General features: G+C 48.4%; 1 protein-coding gene across 2 annotated transcripts in view; it reads right to left on the bottom strand.

The window, feature by feature from the left end:
- Window positions 1-19,885, bottom strand: part of TOX2 (TOX high mobility group box family member 2) — a 156,571-nt gene that overhangs the window by 20,234 nt on the left and 116,452 nt on the right. For both annotated transcript variants that reach the window (XM_087750362.1, XM_087750363.1), the window contains exons 4-5: window positions 5,939-6,178; window positions 1,285-1,512 (exon numbers count right to left, since the gene is read on the bottom strand). In XM_087750362.1, the coding sequence (XP_087606488.1) occupies window positions 1,285-1,512; window positions 5,939-6,178 (468 nt within the window). The remainder of the gene's footprint in view (window positions 1-1,284; window positions 1,513-5,938; window positions 6,179-19,885) is intronic.

Below are 19,885 nucleotides of genomic sequence, written 5' to 3'. Positions count from 1 at the left end.
CTGCTGCACAAGGAGGGGATCTCCTTCCCTTCTTCAGCACGAGAAATTCCTGCCTGATTGCCCAGCCACCAGTCCAAAGAGAAGAAAAGGGAGGATCATGAAAAGATCAAAGCAACACTTTGCACAGTATGGAGACTCTAAATGGACCAGCAAAAGGGCTTTCATCCCAGAAGATGCCTTCCTCTTATTCCTGACTTGGTGCAGGGTGGACAGCAAGGCTATTTCCTAGCATGACTTCCATTTAAATGACTTTTTTTCCTCCCTGCTGCTCCCTCCCCAAATGTAGCTGCTTCCAATGCTGGCCATGGACACCCAATGGGAGACAGAGCCAGCCTAAGGTTGGCAGCCAGGCTCTAGGAGAAGGGCTCACCGCTCAAGGGGGATGGTCAGTTAAAGCATATTTGGGTTCAGAGACATATCACACCCACTGTCAGATCTCGCTCTTCCTGATAAAAAGACATACTTGCTATGGAAAGTGTTCCCTGGGGTTTTCTCAATAGGCAACAAGCCATTACAAGCTTTTGTAACTGACTCAGCATCAACAAAACTGTTACAGCAGGACCTAGAAGTCTCCATGTGAAGCAGACTGAAAGTGGTTGACAGCTTTGGGGCAGGAAGGTTTCTTTTGTGAAGCCACTTCAGACATCTCCTTCCTAAGCTTTTAAAGCCTTAACGTTAGATTTCAGGCCAGAGATGTAGAGAGTTAATAGTTTTTAGCTGGTTTGCCATCACTCCTTGTAAGTAAACATGCAAGCACAAACCCATCTCCCATCTAAGGCTGTAAAAACCCCATGTCAGGGAAAGGCCTCTGATGTTTTTGCAAAGTATGATCTTATCAAGAATAATTAGTTGTCATAACAATTTGCTCTTCCCCACGTAACAACAGAGAGTTTTCTAAAAAAGGGGCAGAGGCAAAGCAAGCTCAGCACATCCTTCTACAGCCCCATCCCTGCCCTGCCTGCGACATGTGTCCTCGGGGCATCGGGTGGCAAAGACTTGTGTGCAGGGCACCCCAAGGAGGTGTCCAAGGGCCAGGTCACATCACCACCACACCAGCTCGGGGCTGGGAGCGTGGCATGCAAACCACTCGAGCATTGCTTCGAGTGGCACTGGGCACTTCAGCACCTCTCCTGAAAACAGTCTCCATTTCTGCGCATACACGTCAGCCTGTTTAAGCACCTGGCCACGCTCCTAACGTGCTTGGGAAAACTCTGATGCTCTGTACCATGGAAAAACACATTTCAACAGTTGAAAGAAAAAAAAAAAAAGAGATCAGTAACTCACTTGTTTTTGTTCTTCTCCCAAACTGTCCCACATTGACGCAACAATTTTAGATACGTCTCCGAAGGTAGCGTTGGGGTTTTGCCCTTTGATGGCTGCTTGTGTGTCTCTGAAAAACAGGGCGTAGGCTGACACAGGCTTCTGGGGCTCATTGGGATCCTTCTTTTTCTTCTTCTTTTGGCTTTTGGGCTTTTTGCCCAGGTCTGTTGATGGTCTTTTCTCTCCAGTAACCTGCAAAACCAAGAGATGTCCCTTAGCGGTCAGCTGGGAGTAGTCTGATACGAGTCCCTGCTAGAACTTCTTAGCAAAGGGGATGAGAGAGGGCACAGCAGAGAAGGGCTCCCAGCCCGGTGAGGAGGGCAGCAGCCCTGGGCCCCCAGGAACCTCCAGGATCATTACACAATCTGCTGGTGGGTGCCTGAGTCTGGCTTGGGTGCCTCCTCACAGCCCGGTTCACAGCTTGGGTTTGCCCCTTGCTGCTCTGGTGGTCCCTGCTCCAAAGCTGGGGCTTTCCAGACACTCATCCTCGGTCACCCCCCTTCCCCTTCCTCCTCCCCAGCATCACAAGCTCTCTCTCCTTGATCATCTCCTGAGACCTCTCCAAACACCTTGCTTCCCAGCCAGATCCTTTTAGCAGTCCATGAATTTTTCCAAACTCGACTTCCACATGGTTTCTGATTTCCAGCCCAATAATCCCACTTTGCAAGCTGCTTCTGACTTTTCTCGCCTGCACATGTGCTGGCAGCTCAGCCTCCCTGCTCCGGAGGCAGAAGGGTCGTGAGCACCAACAAAGCAGCACCAGCATCACATTAGCCATCACACCGGGGCCATCCAAAATTTGTTTCACCCTGCTAACAGGTAGGTACCCCTATCCAGGAAAAATATCCAGGAATTAAACTATTTTAATCTTATGCATTAAACGCCTTGCATGCACCACTCACTCTTTACGACCAGGCTGGGTGCAGCCGGATGACTGGGTCTGGCTGTATCCATGCTCGGTCCCCTGTGGGTGGTTGAACCAAGGACACAGACAACAGTAGCTGGACTTTGTGGCTGCTCAGCACGAGACACGGCCACCAGGCTGGGAAGTAAAACAGCAAGGTGGAAACAAGGATGTTTCCAGTGAAGGTAGCACAGAAAGAAGATCCTATGGCTGAGCTTCCACCTGGACACCCTGGGCAGCATGTTGAATGTATGGGACCGCAGAAGCCTCTGTGTGATGGTGTGCAAAGGAAAAGACTCCTGGAAAGTACTTGGACACACACCAAAGCTCTCAATGCATTAACTGTGGTCAGTGAAAGCTCGCACCACAGGGAAGCACCATTATCCTTATTTTATAGTGGAGGAAAAACTAAATACACCGGCGGTTAAACATGACAGAGAATAAAACTGCTGCCAGCTGGCTGCTGCAGTCTGGATCTCTGCATCCCTGAGGGCAAACAGGGCACCAGCACCTTCGCCTGCAGACCCACTGTGCTCAGGCACCAAGTGCTCAGCCACTGCCTGACTTCGGCAGTCCCTACTCTACCAGGTGCATGGGCTAATTATATTACTTAGAAAGTTGACCAGTCTGCCACTTAGAGGTCTAAAAAAAAATAATTAAAAAACCCCAATTGACACAGGTCTAAACACCAAGCTGTTGCGAAAACTGTGCCTCCCGGTGAGCACTGGGAGCAAACGGCCTTTTATCCTGATGGATTTGCTGATTCGATTGTGTGCTTGGAAGCGCCAGGATTTGAGAGGCTTCACTTCAGCTGGCACAGGCCAGGCACGGGGAGAAAAGGGCAGCAGCGCTCCTGTTCTCCGCTCAGCAGCTCTTGACTGGTCATTAAGTTCAGTATCAGCGCAGTGACATTTGTCAAACAGACAGTGACCATTAGTGAATGATCAGAGAGACCAAAAAAATTGCATTTAATTTAAAATTGCCCAATTGGGCTTGAATGGGAGGCCTGGAGGTGAAAGGCCATCTTATTAGGAGAAAAAAAATGCGTGACAGGGCTTCAGCCCATTAGCAAGTGAGATGGTATTTTAACTAACTGTAATCCTGTTTGATTCAGTTAAGTGCCGCGGGGGGACCTGCACTCCTCACAGCTGTTGACCAAGCGAAGGAGCCAGGAACAGGCGCAATGCAACCACAGCCATGACAGCGGTTTTACAGTCGGTCCTGCTTAGGCAGCACCAAAGAGCAAATGGTATTTATGGAAAACAGACACTGCCTGCAAGGCTGCCTGGAGCCATCAGGTCCCAGGAGGGAGCACAGCAGATCAGGACTTTGCCTGGTTTTCCTGGGTTTACCAGCTGTGATGCAGCATGGGATGAGACAACAGCCCGGTCCTGGAGTGCAGAAGATGCTTGAACAACTTAAACCATATTCATGGCTAAAGGCAAGCCCTGGCGAGCCAGTGCCTTGCTGCCCCAGAGCAACTGCATCCATGAAGGCTCGTGCAGTGGGATGCAGTGCGTGGTCACCAGCCCCTGCATGGACCTGCTCTGGAGAGGCAGCAGAAGGTATTGTTTAACACCAGATGTGGACTGGGGCAATTCACTGGTGACAGATGTGATCCCATAAACTGATGGCTTGGTGCCTTCTTAGATGTTGAATTCATGAAGAGCAGGAACCTCATGGATACCATGATTTTAGTAACTAAGGAGAGAGATCACTAATCCAACTGGAATCTGGGCTGTAACTACCTCTCCCTCCCATGCATGTGTATACCCCCCCGAAGCAATGAAGCAGTTAAATGCATCAGTGAGGCTGGGAGACCTCCATAAATCATAAGCTCCCTGGCTCAGAGGACCTGCTGGACCTGAACTACCTGCTGGCACCAGACCCATTTCTTTAACGTGTGACCTTCTTGGTCACAAGATTAATTTCTGCTTGTTAGATGTTGCTTTGATGACTTGTTGCAGAAAGGCCCTTAATGGCCGTAAGAAAAATGACCGATGGGTGAATACAGCAGCTGTGTAGATAGAGAAAGCAAACAGAAACCTGCAGGCCACATCATGGTTCTGCTGCTTTCTTTACACTTACGGTCTCCTTCCTCCATCAAATACATCACTCCTGTTCTACCTGTCTTGCTGGGTAGTTTAAAGGGCAGAAAAATGAGGGGGCATCCTTTAGGATTAGGAAAAATTCAAATCTCTGCAAGTTGTCATAATTTGGACATCTCCAAATTCTTCCTAGCCCCACAGGCATCACTGGCTCAATGACAACAGAAGATCCAACCCCAAAGCTGTGTCCTCCCCAGTGACTCCTGCGGCCCTGGATGGCCGGGAAGAAAACTGGGTGATGCTGAAAGAGGCAGAGAGAGAGAAAACCTGGCGTGTAACTAAGCTGAAACTCATCTTCCGTTAACGTGAAAGATTTCAGCTCCCAGGTAATTGCCTGGAGCTGTCTGACACAGGCTCTGGGAGATGGCAGACCATGGGGTCCAGCGGCACAACCCGTCCCACAGTGTCCCCCAAACGTGGAATCACAGAGTCTGAGAAACTCCATCTATTTTCAGTCATGTGTATCCCTTCTTTTTACAGTTTTTTTCCTCTGAAGCTCAGTTTTTGCATCCACGTGTGCACTCTGCTTTGAAATGTCCCAATCTGAAGTGAAAGTTGCCAATGGATGAAAAACTGCAGGACTGATGAGAATACATTTGCCTGAATTTCCATGGAAAGGGAAAGGTTTTTGCTCAGTCCTAGCATTTTCCTAGTTTTCCAGTCTCCGCACTGTTTGCTGCTCTGGTTATACATTCAAATCCTGTCACAACCATCTATTTTTGTGGGACAACGTTACAACACTAGTGCTTCTGGTGTCATCCTTGGACCAGCACCTTCCAGGAGAAGGTTTTCCATGAAAGGCCTTAATCAAAGTTGCACAGGGAGCCCAGTGATTGACCTGCAGGCATGGAGACCCACTGGGTGTTGAGGCAGCAACCCTGCGATTGCTGGAATTTGCCTTCAGTAAATAAGAGACGGAAGACTCATGGAACACAGCATGTGTTGTTTGCTTTGCTGGTGCATTTTGAGAAAGATGGGCAACAACCAAGATGTCCCTAGGAAATCCTTGGGTTTCTTGATGCCATGCTCAGCAGCAGTTGTGTTGGCTGTAGAGGCAGACTCTGTGCCGCTAACACATTGCTGACTACCTAAAACACTGCCTGAGTAAACAAAAAGGCAGAAGACCCTTCCTCTTTTAATTTCTGTTTTTTTTTCCTTAGCAAGCCATGTCTGGTGAGCTCAGTTAAATCCCACCCTGCGTTATCTTCCTTCCCTGTTTTAGTCTCCTCTACCTGCTACGAGAAATCAAATTCTGCACCCAAGCATTTGCAGAACCTTAACCCTAAACATGCTTTGCTCATCAAAACCCTCATCGGAGGAAACTCTGCAGCTTGATGGACCCGGTAAACCATGGAGAGAAAAGCCCAGCTCTCATTGCCAAACTTGCTGCATGCACAACCCAAACGTGTGCTAGCCTGCCATGCTGTACCTCACCCTGGGTTGGAAACAATCTCCCCATCCTTGCGGAAGTCTCCTACTATATACATGTATTTAAAAAAAAAAAGGCCAAAAGTCTGTGCTCTTATTTAGTGCAATTTATCCCTCACTGAAAAACATCATCTGCCATTTTCTCGCTGTCTGTTAAAACAGGCGTGACTGCACGTACCTTATAATGTGACTCTGTCTCCTCTTCCTGAGTAGAACTGGAGGGAGATGGTGTAGCAGACTTACTTCCCGGGGGTGATGGGGAACCATGGGTAACACCGCTCCGTATCCCCATCTGAGAAATCAGCTGTGACTGGCTGAGAGCGCTCATGGGGCCGGCTAACATCCCAGGGCGATTGATCAGGGGCACTTGACGGTTGGACTCATAGGACGTGGCGTCCGAGTGGACCATCTCCTGGATCTGAGTTAGGAGAATATCACTTTGTAATTAAAAAATGTATTTATTTATTATACTGTCAAATCACTTTAAGACGAACTCTCATTGACTGATTTAAAATTATTCTACACAGCTGGTAAAGTCTTCCTTGTGCCCTCTTCCAAACAAGTCAAGAGCAAGAACTGAGTACCGTGCACCCAGGGCTCTGCTCCTGCCATCGCCCTGCCCACGGGGACTATAGAGAGGTGCTAAATTGTCTTTGTACGTAGGTCTGTGTGTCCAGGAGGTACCCCTGCCTGCCTCAGGGACCAGTGGTGTTGGCACCTACCAGGGGTCTGAAAGAGAAGTTCAGAAATGAGCAATTTTTGGCCAAATCACTGGGAGAAGGGAGAGCATTGCAATGCCCCGGGCATTTCTGGTGCCAAGCCTTGCTGCTGCACACGTGAGGCCATCGCTGAGCACTGGCACGTGTTGTGCCAGGGTATTTGCAGCCCATGGCTGGCAGTCCAGCCCTGGAACATCAGCGATGCAGTGTATGAGCAATACTTGGTGTTGACATTTAGTAATTGCACAGGTGAAAAAATATCTGCTTGTCTTGAGTTTATGAAGGTACCACAACCAACCCTTCTGCATCATCTGTATGGCTGTCGGGTCGCTAGTGCTACTGGGGTTAAACTGAGAAGTAGTAAGCACAAAAGCAGATGGTGGAAGTCCCAGGTCCCCACTCCCACCACGGTGGTCTGCCCAAAGCTGTGACACTACCATCAAGCCAGAGGTTTGTATGTCCCTGAGCCCCAGAAGCTCCAAGCACCACAACATGCCCTGAGACAGACCCCAACGTGTGTGACCAGGCTCTGCTGGTGGCCACCACCTCATTACAACTCCTCCTGGAAATGAATCTTCCAATTTTAAATATTGCAATCAGTTCCAATCCCACTCGAAATGAATGTAGCAGAAAAAAAAAAAAAAGTCCAGACAAGGGCAAGGAAAATTATGGGATGCCTGTTAAGATTTCCCAGTGAGGGAAGGAGCCAGAAGCAATGTACATGTGTGCATGAGTGTAGGTAAGAGATGAGGGAGGAGGCTACATGACAGAGTTGTCCCCCAAAATGAAGAGTTTCCTAATACCTATTTATCTGTTCTCATAATGCAAGAGCGAGGGGACATCTGATGGCACTGAAAGGCAACTAATCACATGCGGCTGCAGGGACGCACGGACACAGCGCAGGCCACCAGCACAAGCGCTGCCTCCTGAGGCTGCTGAGCCCAACGCTCTTGAAAGATTCGAAAGAAAAATGAAACATATATATATGGCTAATAAGAAACATCAAATGCTACATTAGACAAAATAAAAATATCTTGTGGAGCATATATCCCCCCATGTCATGGCATAAACCAAAGTTCGAGTGGTTGGGGCAGGCGGGAGCAGCAACAATCCCCTCTCCTGGCCAAGGAGGGAAGACGAGATGAGATGGGGACAAACCCAGACACGTTGTAGGTGCATGGAAGGTTTTGGAGCTGCCCTGCTGTTTGCTGAGCCAAGACCCCATTTCCAGTTTGTACCATTTTCCCTGAAAAGCCCATTTTCACCCCAGGATCCATCCCTGCCCGGTGAGCCCCAGCAGCAGGGCTTAGCCCCCCTGCAGCCCCCACGGGCAGAGCCAAGCTGCCGCACAGCCTCATCCAGCCACAGAGGCAGCCAGTGGGAGGGAGAGCAAACCCTGCCTGAAACGTTTTCCAGACTTTTTCCCTTTTATATTAATATGATTAATGTTAACATGAGTTTAAAGACCCAGGCTTTATTTATTAACAATCTTAATTTCCGATAAGCCTGCTGAGGTGCAATCTCTCATTACCAGGGGAGGCTTGCCAACTCCATTAGCAGCACATACAGAAAGAAACCCAGGGAAGACCTGCAAGGGCTCGGTAGGCTTCAGAGGAAATAAATCCAAACGCAAAACCAGATTTACTGCTGCAGGTCAGTAATCAAGAGCTTTACACAACACCCAACAGCATGTTCTGCTCTCTTTTGGCTTCTCCATCAGTAGAGGAGTGTGTGTCAGGGGAACAGATTTTCCTAGATCTGCCCTTTTTCTGTATTAATTACAAAGTGCAGGGATTTAACTCGCAGGAAGAAAATAATGTCTTGCATTTCAACAGCACAAGGAGTCTGACCGAGCTGACTTAGGGGCCACGCTGAATTGCTGTCCTCGGCTTTGGTGGTTGCAAGGAAACACCAGCTTACAGCGGCAGCAGGGCTGGCTTTGCTCCGTTGCGGAGCCAAGGAAACTTGCTGCTGCTTGAAGTATGGCAAGTTTTACGTGCCCTTAAAACTTGCCTTCATGCAGAGGTCTGGCCTGTCCCTGCCACGCGCTGCTGCATGGGAAATCCTGGCCAAAAAGACATCGAGGACATGCACGCTGCAGCCAAGCAAGATGGGGATGGACAACGGGCTTGGGCAGCACAGGAGGCATCAGAGAGGCAATTTTTGCATTTGCAATTGAATTTGCAAATGTTGTGGGAATGGCCAGGGGTGAGACAGGCATTGACGGGGAGCCTGAAAGGTGGGGAGACAGGTCAGCACCCATCTGCTGCACGAGCAGCAAGCTCCTTCCCAAATTCCAGTGAAAAAGGTACATTTGTCTTGGATTTTTGTCAGTTTAATCCAGACCTTTCATGTCGGAGAAGATCCGCCAGCTGCTAAAGAAAAGAATAATTTATTGTCCTTATTTTAAATTTAAATGAAGAAAAAGTTTAGACGATGGGTGTTTTAGAAATGGGGAAGGCTATGAAACGTGGCTTAAAAATTTTTAAAATTTAAAATAGCTCGTTCACATTTGCAGCCATGGCAGTCTCTTGAGTAAATACTGTATTAAGACAATTTTTTTGAAACTTTTATTATGTGGCCAATAGACCACAACGGCTCCGTTTATCCATTAAATATGTAATCATACACTTTTTCTTTACAGTGCATGTTATTTATGCATCAGAGCAGAACGAGTCCAGGAGTGCAATTATGGATATGGGACACGTGCTGCAAATGCTTATGAAAATTTGTAGGAAAAAACAGAAACCTGAGCCCTGGCTCAGAGAATCCACGCAGAAGCCTCCTGCTGCCAGCAACCCAACCACAGCCCTCTCTTAAAAAGCGAAGACACTGCATTTTTCCTGGGATATTCCCCCCCACCCAGGATATCTTAGCCCAGAGGCCTTGTCCCAAGCAGCTGCCTATTTCTTTACATCATTAAAAACTGGTGGTTTTACTTAATACCTTTGCTGAATATTGCTGGTTCTGACCCCCTCTCTCACTCTCCCACATCTCCATCTCTTCGCCCCCTGGCCAGGAGGTTTTGCAAAAGGACATGTACAACTATGCTCCTCGCATGCAACCCTGCTGACCACTGTCTGGAAGGGCAGACACTAAATTTCACTAAATTTCTCTCCACTTTCCTTTTTTTTAAAAAAAATGCAGTTTTGGAAGCAACACGCCAGGTTGCCACCTCCCCATAGCTTCTGCCCATGGCTCCCGATGTCCTCAGGATCAGAGAGGGCGAGCAGCGGAAAAGCCAGTTGTGTTCTCCAGATGTAAAATGTTTGGGGTGAAAATGAAGGCAAGCAGCTTGTGTGCAGCCCCAGTGCTTCTTCTGTGGGCTTTGGGGTGATGATGGCCTTTGCTCAAGCTGGGGAAAGGGTTAGTCCTGCAGACACTGAGCTATTTCAAGGGTCTTAGTTGTGCACCCAAAGTAAATGATATCCCCCCCAAGAATGACCCAAGGAAAGAGAGACCCAGGAGCAGGATTCAGAGATGCTCCCCTACAGCAAATGGCCTGATTAGGCAAGTAAATTATGAATGAAATTGCAATGACCGCAAACCAAAGTGAAAGAAGGTAACGAATGCAACGTTCCCCCTGCAAAAGCAAACAACCTCTTCTCCGATGGCCCACCCGTCCTGTGGGATGCAACCCCAGCCACGGGCTCACTGGGGCTGCACCCGCGCCCTTCCCCTCCACAAAGCATTCAGCATCCCCGCAGAGCCCGACGGAAGCACACACGTAATTAAATAACCGCCCTGCAAATGTGACTAGCTCTGTCACCAGGAGGAGCGGCTCCGAGAGCCAGGTCAGATCCTGTCTCCATCCCAGGCATTCAGTGCAACAAGCTTGCCACGAGGTGCTGCAAAAGGCTCGGGACGTGTTTGCAGCCTCCACTGAAAAGATGTTTTGCATCTCAGAGGAAACATGAGTGAAATGTGATGTAGTCATAGCTAAAGTAATTAAGTGCATCTTACTTAGCAGATTCCCAAAGGCTGTGCTAACTCAAAGACAGCTTTTTTTTTCCACAATATTTCAATTTTTTTAATGAATATGCATATCAGGCCTATAAATGCTCCAGCTAATCCTAACAAGGAGAGAAAAATAGGCTGACAAACGGCACGTGCTCCATGCTCCTTGTTTCTGGGGAGAAGGGTAATCCAGTACGAGTGACAAAACACTATGAGGAAGAGCCTGGCTGGGGACCTGGGCGCTCTGCTAGCAAAGATAATGTTTTGAAATGTGGTGAGTCGATCTTCAACTCAACTGCCCCCTGAAATTCATATGTAAAAGGCAGCTCTTTCCAGCAATAAGGGCTAGAGCACTAGCCAGCAGACCAGCTTGCCATACAGCACTGGCTGACCCCCGCTGCACCGCAGCCCCCTGAGCTAAAGTGGAGCTGTGTAAAGCGGGACGTGCAGAAGACAATGGCCAAGACCAGTGGGAGCGGGCAGACGGCACAGCCCCAGCCCAGGGACATTGCTCCATGAGCCGGGGAGACCAGCACATGGGGAACACCACGCTTCCTGCCAGGCTTCCCTGCGGAGAAGGACTTGGGGGTACTGGTGGATGAAAAGTTGGACATGAGCCAGCAATGTGCACTCGCAGCCCAGAAGGCCAACCGTATCCTGGGCTGCATCAAAAGAAGCGTGGCCAGCAGGGCGAGGGAGGGGATTCTGCCCCTCTGCTCCGCTCTGGTGAGACCCCACCTGGAGCCCTGCGTCCAGCTCTGGGGTCCTCAGCACAGGAAGGACATGGACCTGTTGGAGCGGGGCCAGAGGAGGCCACAAAAATGATCAGAGGGATGGAGCACCTCTCCTGCAAAGAATGGCTGAGAGAGTCGGGGTTGTTCAGCCTGGAGAAGAGAAGGCTCCGGGGAGACCTTATTGTGGCCTTTCAATACTTCAAGGGAGCTTATAAGAAAGATGGGGACAGACTTTTTAGCAGGGCCTGTTGCGATAGGACAAGGGGGAATGGTTTTAAACTAAAAGAGGGTAGATTCAGAGTAGATATAAGGAAGAAATTTTTCACGATGAGGGTGGTGAAACACTGGCACAGCTTGCCCAGTGAGGTGGTAGGTGCCCCATCCTTGGACACACTCAATGTCAGGTTGGATGGGGCTCTGAGCAACCTGATCTTGTTGACGATGTCCCTGCTCATTGCAGGGGGGTTGGACTAGGTGACCTTTAAAGGTCCCTTCCAACCCAAACCATTCTATGATCCTATGACTGCCACCCTTCCTGGGGCGAGTTCACACGGGTGGGATGAGCAGAGCTGCCGGAGCCTTCCCCGGCCGGGGTCTTCCTCCCCGGGTGAGGGGAGTAGCTATTCCAGGGGCAGCCACAAGGCTCCTCGGTGGCACAGCTTACCTCTCCTTAGGTTTGTTCCCGAGAACAAGCCATTACAATCACAATCAACCAGGGAGAGAAATTATCTGCTGAACAGCTTTGAAGCAAAGTTTTCCCAGCAGGCTTTTTCTGTATTGAAGTTTTAATGTAAAAGCATCACCATAGCTGAAATGCTTAAAGATGATTTACTTAAAAAAGAGAGAGAGCAGGAGAGAGAGAAGCTGATAAGAAAATATATCCCCAATTACCACCCCTCCTCTTCCCGATTTGTAACTGCTCCTAATAAACTTTCATGGTCTATGTAAAATGCTTTAGTGCAGTGACAAATTTCTGCTGGAATTTGAGATGTCTTGTTCAGAGTAATAGCTATCTCACACAGGTGCCCAGCTGCTATTGTAAAATCAGTAAGCATTTAATTGAAACAAATGACTATAATAATAGTACATTATCCCTGCAGGCTCATAGCCATAACAGTTTTAATTATTGAGTTAAGAGTCAAACTAATTTATTCTTTAAAGTAACAGCCACATCTTTGGTTCCACTGATCATCCTATTGCAAATATGAGGGGAACAGTAGGAAAGGATTTAAAAAAGAAGCAGTTTATTTTTGTAGGGGCGGGGGGCATTTATCTTATGGCAGAGGCTTTCCATATGCAGTCGGGTTCCCAGGCATGGCTGTCACTCCTCAGGACAAGCTTCCCTCCCAGGTGCTCCTGGTCCCCAGAGGGACCAAGCTGCCAGCTCCTGGGGATCTGTAACCCCCATCAGGCTGCCATGGGGTGGCTTTGCCGGCCCGGCAGCAGCAGCACAGGAGCCCATGGGAACTGGTGGTGCCAGCTTTGGGGGCTTGGGCACATGGAAATTTTTTTGAACTATATTGAAATTGCAGTTTTTCTTCATCAAACACAGTAAAAAAAAGGTTTTACAGACTCAAGTCTGCAAACGTGATCTGAAGGAGCATCTCTGAATTCAGAGCCAGGCAGCAAAGAATATGCATTCACGATTTAAAAAGAGTATTTCAGAGACACGGACATGCCCTAGGGCAGATTTGAAGGCACAGCTTTTCCAGGCCCTCGGTTTCATGAGCTTTCTTTTGTCCCGGTGGCTGTGACACAGGGGATCTAAAGCACTGCTGTGAGCCCGCTGGGCATGACACGGGAACCGTGGGTGGAGGGGACAGAGCGGGACGGAGAAGGGGTGGCTGCAAGGAGGCAGCAGAGGAGGGCAGGCGCTGCCCACTGCCCAAAACCCTCCCTGCCAGGTCTGGTTCAAAAGCTGCCCATGAGGATGGATTCACTTGCTAAATCGCCCAGCGGGGGATCCTTGGAGCAAGCCCTACATGCAGCCTGCATGGCCAGCCTGTGCTGCCAGACCCCGGAGCTCCGCGTCCCATTGCTTGCCAGACTGGAGGGCTCTCACCAGACTGTCCTTCACCAGAGCACTTGCAGATCATAATCAAACCCCTCCTGCTTTGGCCAAAGATGCAGAGCGGTCCTCTGCACGCTCTCCAAGTTTCCCACCCTGCTTATTGCTATGGATGCTTTTTGGACCTCTCCATTAGCCAGCACCCACCCCGAAGCAGAGCTCTTCCCCCATCTCACATCCCTTTTCCTGAGCCACCCTCTCTATGGAGAAGAGTCCTCATCTTGAAAGATGTTTTTTGCTCCTGCAGGTGGGACAATATTGGTTCTCCAAACACATATTCCTTATAGGTGATCAGTTCACCAAGCCATGCTAAAAGCTCTGCATCTCTGTCTTCTGCTGTTTGCCTACTAACTGCATCATCTACAAACTTCACTGGCAATTATTTAATGCTTTCTTTGGCAAAAATATGACAAACGCCAGGAAGACAGAGTGACAAGCCGATCCACCAAACTTGTGTAACATTGATTTTGTATTGTTCAACTTTCTCAATATACTTTGTGCTTCCAAGTCAAATGTCTTGCAGATATCTAAGTATATTATGTTAACACTGTTACCTTTATCACCCAAACCTGTAATCTCATCAAAAAAGATATCAAGTTAGTTAGACAAGATTTGTTTTCCATCAGCCCATGTTGATTGGCATTAATTATATTACCTTCCCTTAATTCTTTATTAATTGAGGCCTGGATCTGCCACTCCATTATTTTGCTGAGGACTGATGACAGACTGACAGGTCTGTAATTACCTGGGCTGTTCTGTTTCCCTTTTTAAATATTTGCACATTAGCTCTTTTCTAGTCCTCCAGAGCTTCCCCAATATTCCAAGAATCACTAAATACCAGCATTAGCAGTACCGAGAGCTCCTCAGTCAGTTATTTCAAGCCATGTGCAGACAAGCTAGCTCAGCCTGATGACTTAAAGAGGATTTGAGCAGACGTACCTGAGAAAAGAAAGTTTTACGGTCTGCTTTAAATGCTACATAATTTGAAATTCCGACCTTTCTAATTATTATTGGCAGTTTCAAACGCAATGTTTTCAAACATGAAGCTTTAAAGCCATACAGCTGACTCCAGACAAGGCTCCCAGGGCTTCTCCCAGTTCAGCTGTGTTTATCTCAGTCTCCTCACCCATAGGGGTTTTTTTTATCTGCTTCTGCTACTACATAAATTGCCCCACGCCTTTTCCAGCCTCGACCACCTCTGGATGTTTTTTCTCCCCAAAGAGAAGTTCCCTGCACCTTGCAGCCCCCAGGTGCCTGGCGGGCAGGGGAAGGCAGGACCGAGGGCTGGTTTTGGAAAGCACCTGCTTGACAAGCTGAATTCAGCACTTCGACAGGCTGTGATCTTGCGTTACGATATCCTGCTATTATGGGGGAAAGAATCCTCCAAACACAATTAACACTTCATCACGAAGATAAAGCACTGTTACTTCTGGGTGAGAACGGCGGTGTAAAACAGGATAGAGACTGTGCCTGGCAAACAGGAAATATTTCTCATTAATATTCTCATCGCTCCCGGTGCTGGAAGGGCACGGCCAAAAGGAACAGACCAAGTTAGTACGGCATGAACCGAATCTTGTTATTTTCCTATGATACAACCCCCCGCCATGGTCATCTGCCAATAACAGCATTATTGTGGACTTGTAAAGCAGAGATGTCCATGAGGGTCCCAAATCCCGTAACTTCCACCCCTGAGGAGTGCCAACCATGTAGGAGTCCTGCTTCAGTGTGTGCTTCCCTCTCTCTTGGGCCAGTGGAGTTATTATACAGATTGCAAAAGGTTATGGTTTTAAAGCACCTCGAGATGCCAGAAGACAAACCCAAGCTAGCTGGACCTCCAGACCTGTCCTCCATCTCAGCACCGCTGCAGACCTGCACCCCTAGCTGGGATGCTGCTTCATAAGGAGACGACCAAAGTATTGTAAAGTCTTGTCCCATCCTGAGCCCCGAATCCCACCAGCTGTGTAATGATGGAGAAACAACACAGTCGAGATGGGGCCCTGGACCGCACATGGGACGGTTCCTACAGCTGACCTCCTGCAGCCCTGCCTCGCTTGCACGATGGAGACCCCAGGGCTGACCTGGGCTTCCTTCACGCTCCTGAGGTGCCTTGTCACCAGTGGACAGGTGACACCGACCCTGTACACCTGTGTCACACAGTGTCCCTTTGACCTGAGGGAGGGATAAACCCTGCTCCTTGCATTGGAGGTGCTTGGGAGTAACTCGACGGGATGGATACTGCAGGAGAACTGCAGAAGCAACCAAGACTGGTGGCAGGACTGCTCCCGGGCATGAGGAGCTCGGACTTCTCCCCTCCCGTAAGACACAGTTCCTCCGAGGTGGGTTCCCACCCGTCCCGCTCCCTTCACTGCAGGGAGATGTGCTGCTGTGGGGAACCACCAGATGGGTGGTCTAAACCATCCATCCCCAAATGATCCCTTGCTGCTTGCCAGGGCCGGGCACCACGATGTGACAATGCTACACAAAATGGCTTAATTCCCCTCCACTGACTTTTTTACAGGTATTTTGCCGCTTCACCAGGAGCAGCATTAAGTCTTAGAAGAAGGCGATGCACGAAGCAAAGCAACCGTTGTGACTATTCCCATGGGGAGCAGGGGAGGGCCAGCACGCATACCTCTCCAAACTCACTCTCCCAAGGTCAGGGATGAGCAAAATGGTCCAGCAAAGTGCAAGCAAAGTCCTGGACCATGCATCTGTCTGGAGGAGGAGCAACTGCCCCCAGCCACTGGGAAGCAGCCGGGACGCATGTGCGCTCTGTTGGTGTTCCTGCAGCTCTCAGCTGGAGAACAGTCTGTAAATAACGTATTCAATAAACTTCATTTTTTTTTAAGTACATTATTTTACGGATAAAGAACAAGCCTGATAATTCAGTGAACATGTTTGCAAATAATCTATTCCATTAATTTCCATCATGTTTTCTGAATACATTATTTAGCGATTTTGCAAAAAACATTTGTAGATGAAGGCAATTGCTGCTCATCCAGGCATAACACCATCACGTCCCAAAAGCTGGGGCCAGAATTCCCCTGTAACGGACAGTGGGAGGTAATTAAATAGCACCAGACCCTGAGCCCCCTGCCAGCCCATAGTGGGTATAAAACTTCATAGTAATTGTCACATCCCCTTCGTGTGTGTTGGCAAGAGGAGGAAAGCCAGCGAGAACCAGCTACGTATGGGAAAAGAAGCAAAGGGGGTAGATGGGAAATACCTACAGGTGTGCAGGTGTAGGGACCGAGGGGGCTGAGACGATCTGGGGAGCAGGAAGGGTCTGCGCCGGCCCTGAAGCCCCCCCAGAATGATCTCCTGCTCCAGATTTCTGCCTCTGCACTTGAGATGGGTGGAGGAGCAGACGAACTGTCTCGGGGAGTATTTTTGTTGTGTTGTATGGGTCTAATGGTGAGGCAAAGCTACCCCCATGGGAAGCAAGGGGAAAAACCCCTTCAGTGTGAGAGCTGTTTATACATCAGATTTTCTGTACTTTTCGGCTTTCACTTTTTAATCCCAAGGATACTGGTGGGGAGATGGATTCAGAACCCAGTGTTAAACCCTTCTACGAAAATAAGTGTCTCTACAGTAGGACTTGCTGCGTGCTTCCCAGGGCTGGGATGAGAGACCACACTTTACGTGGTGCTATGGGTGGTCCCTGGCCACACTTCCCAGGTCCCCTCTGCACGTGGATCTGATCCTGAGCTGTGCACTCCGGGGGACCATCACCTGGCCAGCAAAGCCGTCCCACGGGTCAAAGACAGGATTTGAGACACGGAAACAGATTCCTGAGAACCAGAGATCCAGTTTCATGCAAATAACCTTAGGAATAAAAAAAAAGGGCAAGCAGGAAAATACTAGAGAGAGAAAGTTTTTCACTTCATACCTCCAGCTCTACAGAGACTCCTTGGAGGAGTTTGCTTTTCCTGGTGCGTTTACCAGATCCTTGATGTTATTATATGTTTAACATCTTGAGTTATAGCTCAGCCTCCTTTTTAGAAGATTTTGAACTGCTGAGATGGACAGAAGTCCAACTCCACGGGCTCTGCTCCCACAAACACTTTGGCACTCCCGTCACTCCCAGCAAGGCAGTAGGGCCGGCCAGAAAGCAAGAATTCAATTTCTCAGAAAGTGCAATGGATTTGACATCCCCTTCCATTCCCTATGCAACAAAGGACAACGCCAAAAACTAAAAATGAAAAAATGAGCAAAATGGAAAAAAGGAGAAAAATGAGTAATGGAGAAAGCCCGTCTACCATCAAGAAGCCAGTACCCCAATGGGAGGCACTGGGGGAGGCTGGAAGGATGCACACTCAGGTCTGCCTGATTTGCGGGAAGGACGAGAGCTCCTGCACCGCAGCCGGCCCCACCGAGGCCGTACAGAAGCTGCTGTCCCTCGCAAGCTCTGCTGCTTCGCAGCCCCCAGCGTGGCTCAGGATAGCTGAGGGCTCTTGGTGGATATGGCAAAAAGCTGCTGGTGGCTTGGATGCTACTCATTTCATTTTTGTTATCCTGCCTGCCAAATGGGACAACAACATAGACAGGGCCAAAGCGTGCTCTGTCGTGTGTCCTTGCCGAGGCAGGATCACACAGAGCCCTTCTCTGTTCTGCTCACAAGGGAAAGCACCCTGGGGGATCCGCTGGCCACATGGCTCTGCATTGCTTGGTGACAGCCCACCTTCCCACCCACGGGCTGGACCTGCAGCCACGTTGGCCCCGTCATCTCCTGCAGAATTTATCGGCCCCTCCCTGGGAGCTCTGGCAGCTTATTGAAGCCTTTTTGCACAGTCCAGTTCATTTTGGTTAATGTCTCTCCTGGCTCTTCTCAGACATTTTAGGTATTGCGTTCACATAAAGCAATAGACTCAAAAGTAATGACAAGGCCTCCACGTTTCATTGCATGGAGCATTAAAGAAGAATAAGAATAAGAATAAGAATAAGAATAAGAAGAATAAGAATAAGAATAAGAATAAGAAGAAGAAGAAGAAGAAGAAGAAGAAGAAGAAGAAGAATAAGAATAAGAATAAGAATAAGAAGAAGAAGAAGAAGAAGAAGAAGAAGAAGAAGAAGAAGAAAAAGAGGTGATTTTAGGATAAAACAGGAAAACGTGAAGACTACACAGAAAAATCATTCCTGTGGGATTAAACTCTGTGAATGAATTTTAAAAGCTTTTTTTTTTTTTTTATTGCAAAGTTTAATAGCCCACTTTTCAAAAACTATAAGAAATGCCTGTGGTATTAGAAAGGGTTTAGTTCCACAGTGTTGATACAACACCTGCAGACAGACCACATCACTTCTCTTACACATCTGCAATGAGCTGCTCCCTTTTTGCCCCCCAACTCGGCATCCCTCTGTGGCCAGGTATTGCTGAGATTATTGTGTTGGTTTGTAGTAAGTGTTTCATAGGAGTCTCTTATTACCAAGAACACAAGCGTCCCGGAAAGAAGGATAGTTCTGTGGCTGAATATTCGCTGGGAAACTATTTGAGTTTCAAAACCCAGCTCTGCCAGAGCAATCTGAGACAGGGAACCGAATATCCCGCACATCAGTTCCCTGTCAGCAAAATGATGATCACGGCATTTACCTGCTCTGCAGAGGGGAACCTCTGAGAGCTGCGAGGTACGCGATGACTTTGCTGCATCACGCAAACTGTTAACAGAAGGCAGCCTATTATCTTCTCGTCTTTAATTATAGCAAATGCTGAACACTTTTAAAATAGGTGCAAAAAGCCCAAATGACTCTGTATGTACAAAAATAATTGCAGGAGGGAACAGAGAAGAGAAACTCAAGCACTGACTCCTGCCACAAGAGCCAGATGCCGTAACTTCTGTTCTGACTCCCGACAACAACAAACCCCTCTCATTTCTTAACTAGCTAATATAACTGCAGATGCTATTCCAACACAAACTACAGACATGCAAAAACCTACATAAATGCGGAATTAAAGCCATACAACTTTAGGAAGTGCTTACTTAGGTTCCAGCAGCAATGTTAACCTGAGCTGCTGTGCTGCCTGCATTGTGCAATACAGTTTATTAGATTAGCTGTAGTGTATTAAGGAGGACCGGTGAAAGAATATTCAGTCCAGCAGTATCTCTGTCCTCTTGGGCTTCCTCATGATGGATAACAGACACCTCAGAGATTCATTTGTTTCCTTCTAACATCAAGACACTCAGTTCCTGGAGGTGAAATATGCCATATTAAATGAGGCTTGGGTCCACCCAAGACTGGATTACCACAATAACAAGTGTTCCTATTGCCAGTCTTCATTTAGTCCAGGTAACATCAGGTATTCAGGCCATCAAAACCACTTCCTTCCCTCCTGAAACATATAACCCCAAGTGGAAAACCAAGAGTAACGCATAACCCCATTAAAGGTTTGATTTTTTCCACTGGGATTACATGCTGGCACTGGGGAGCTTGATCAACTGAGTCTTGAGGTTCAATCAATAAGTGTCAACGACAACATACTGCATTACAGCGATGCTATCCATTTATCAACTTAAATAACTCCAGTCACCCAAAAGACAGAGGCACTAAACCAGCAATTAAGGTCTTAGGGGAAGTCTGAATGCTGCCTCTGCCGTGCCGGCGGCTCCAGGGACAGCCCTGGTTTTCGGTGCTCCCAAGGGAGCTGAAGGAGC

The sequence above is a fragment of the Nipponia nippon genome, unplaced genomic scaffold (genome assembly GCF_047370975.1).
Source record: "Nipponia nippon isolate SJK-2023a ecotype South Korea unplaced genomic scaffold, ASM4737097v1 scaffold_13, whole genome shotgun sequence".
In the NCBI taxonomy this organism is placed as follows: domain Eukaryota; kingdom Metazoa; phylum Chordata; class Aves; order Pelecaniformes; family Threskiornithidae; genus Nipponia; species Nipponia nippon.
This window is presented reverse-complemented; position numbering and strand designations above follow the sequence as displayed.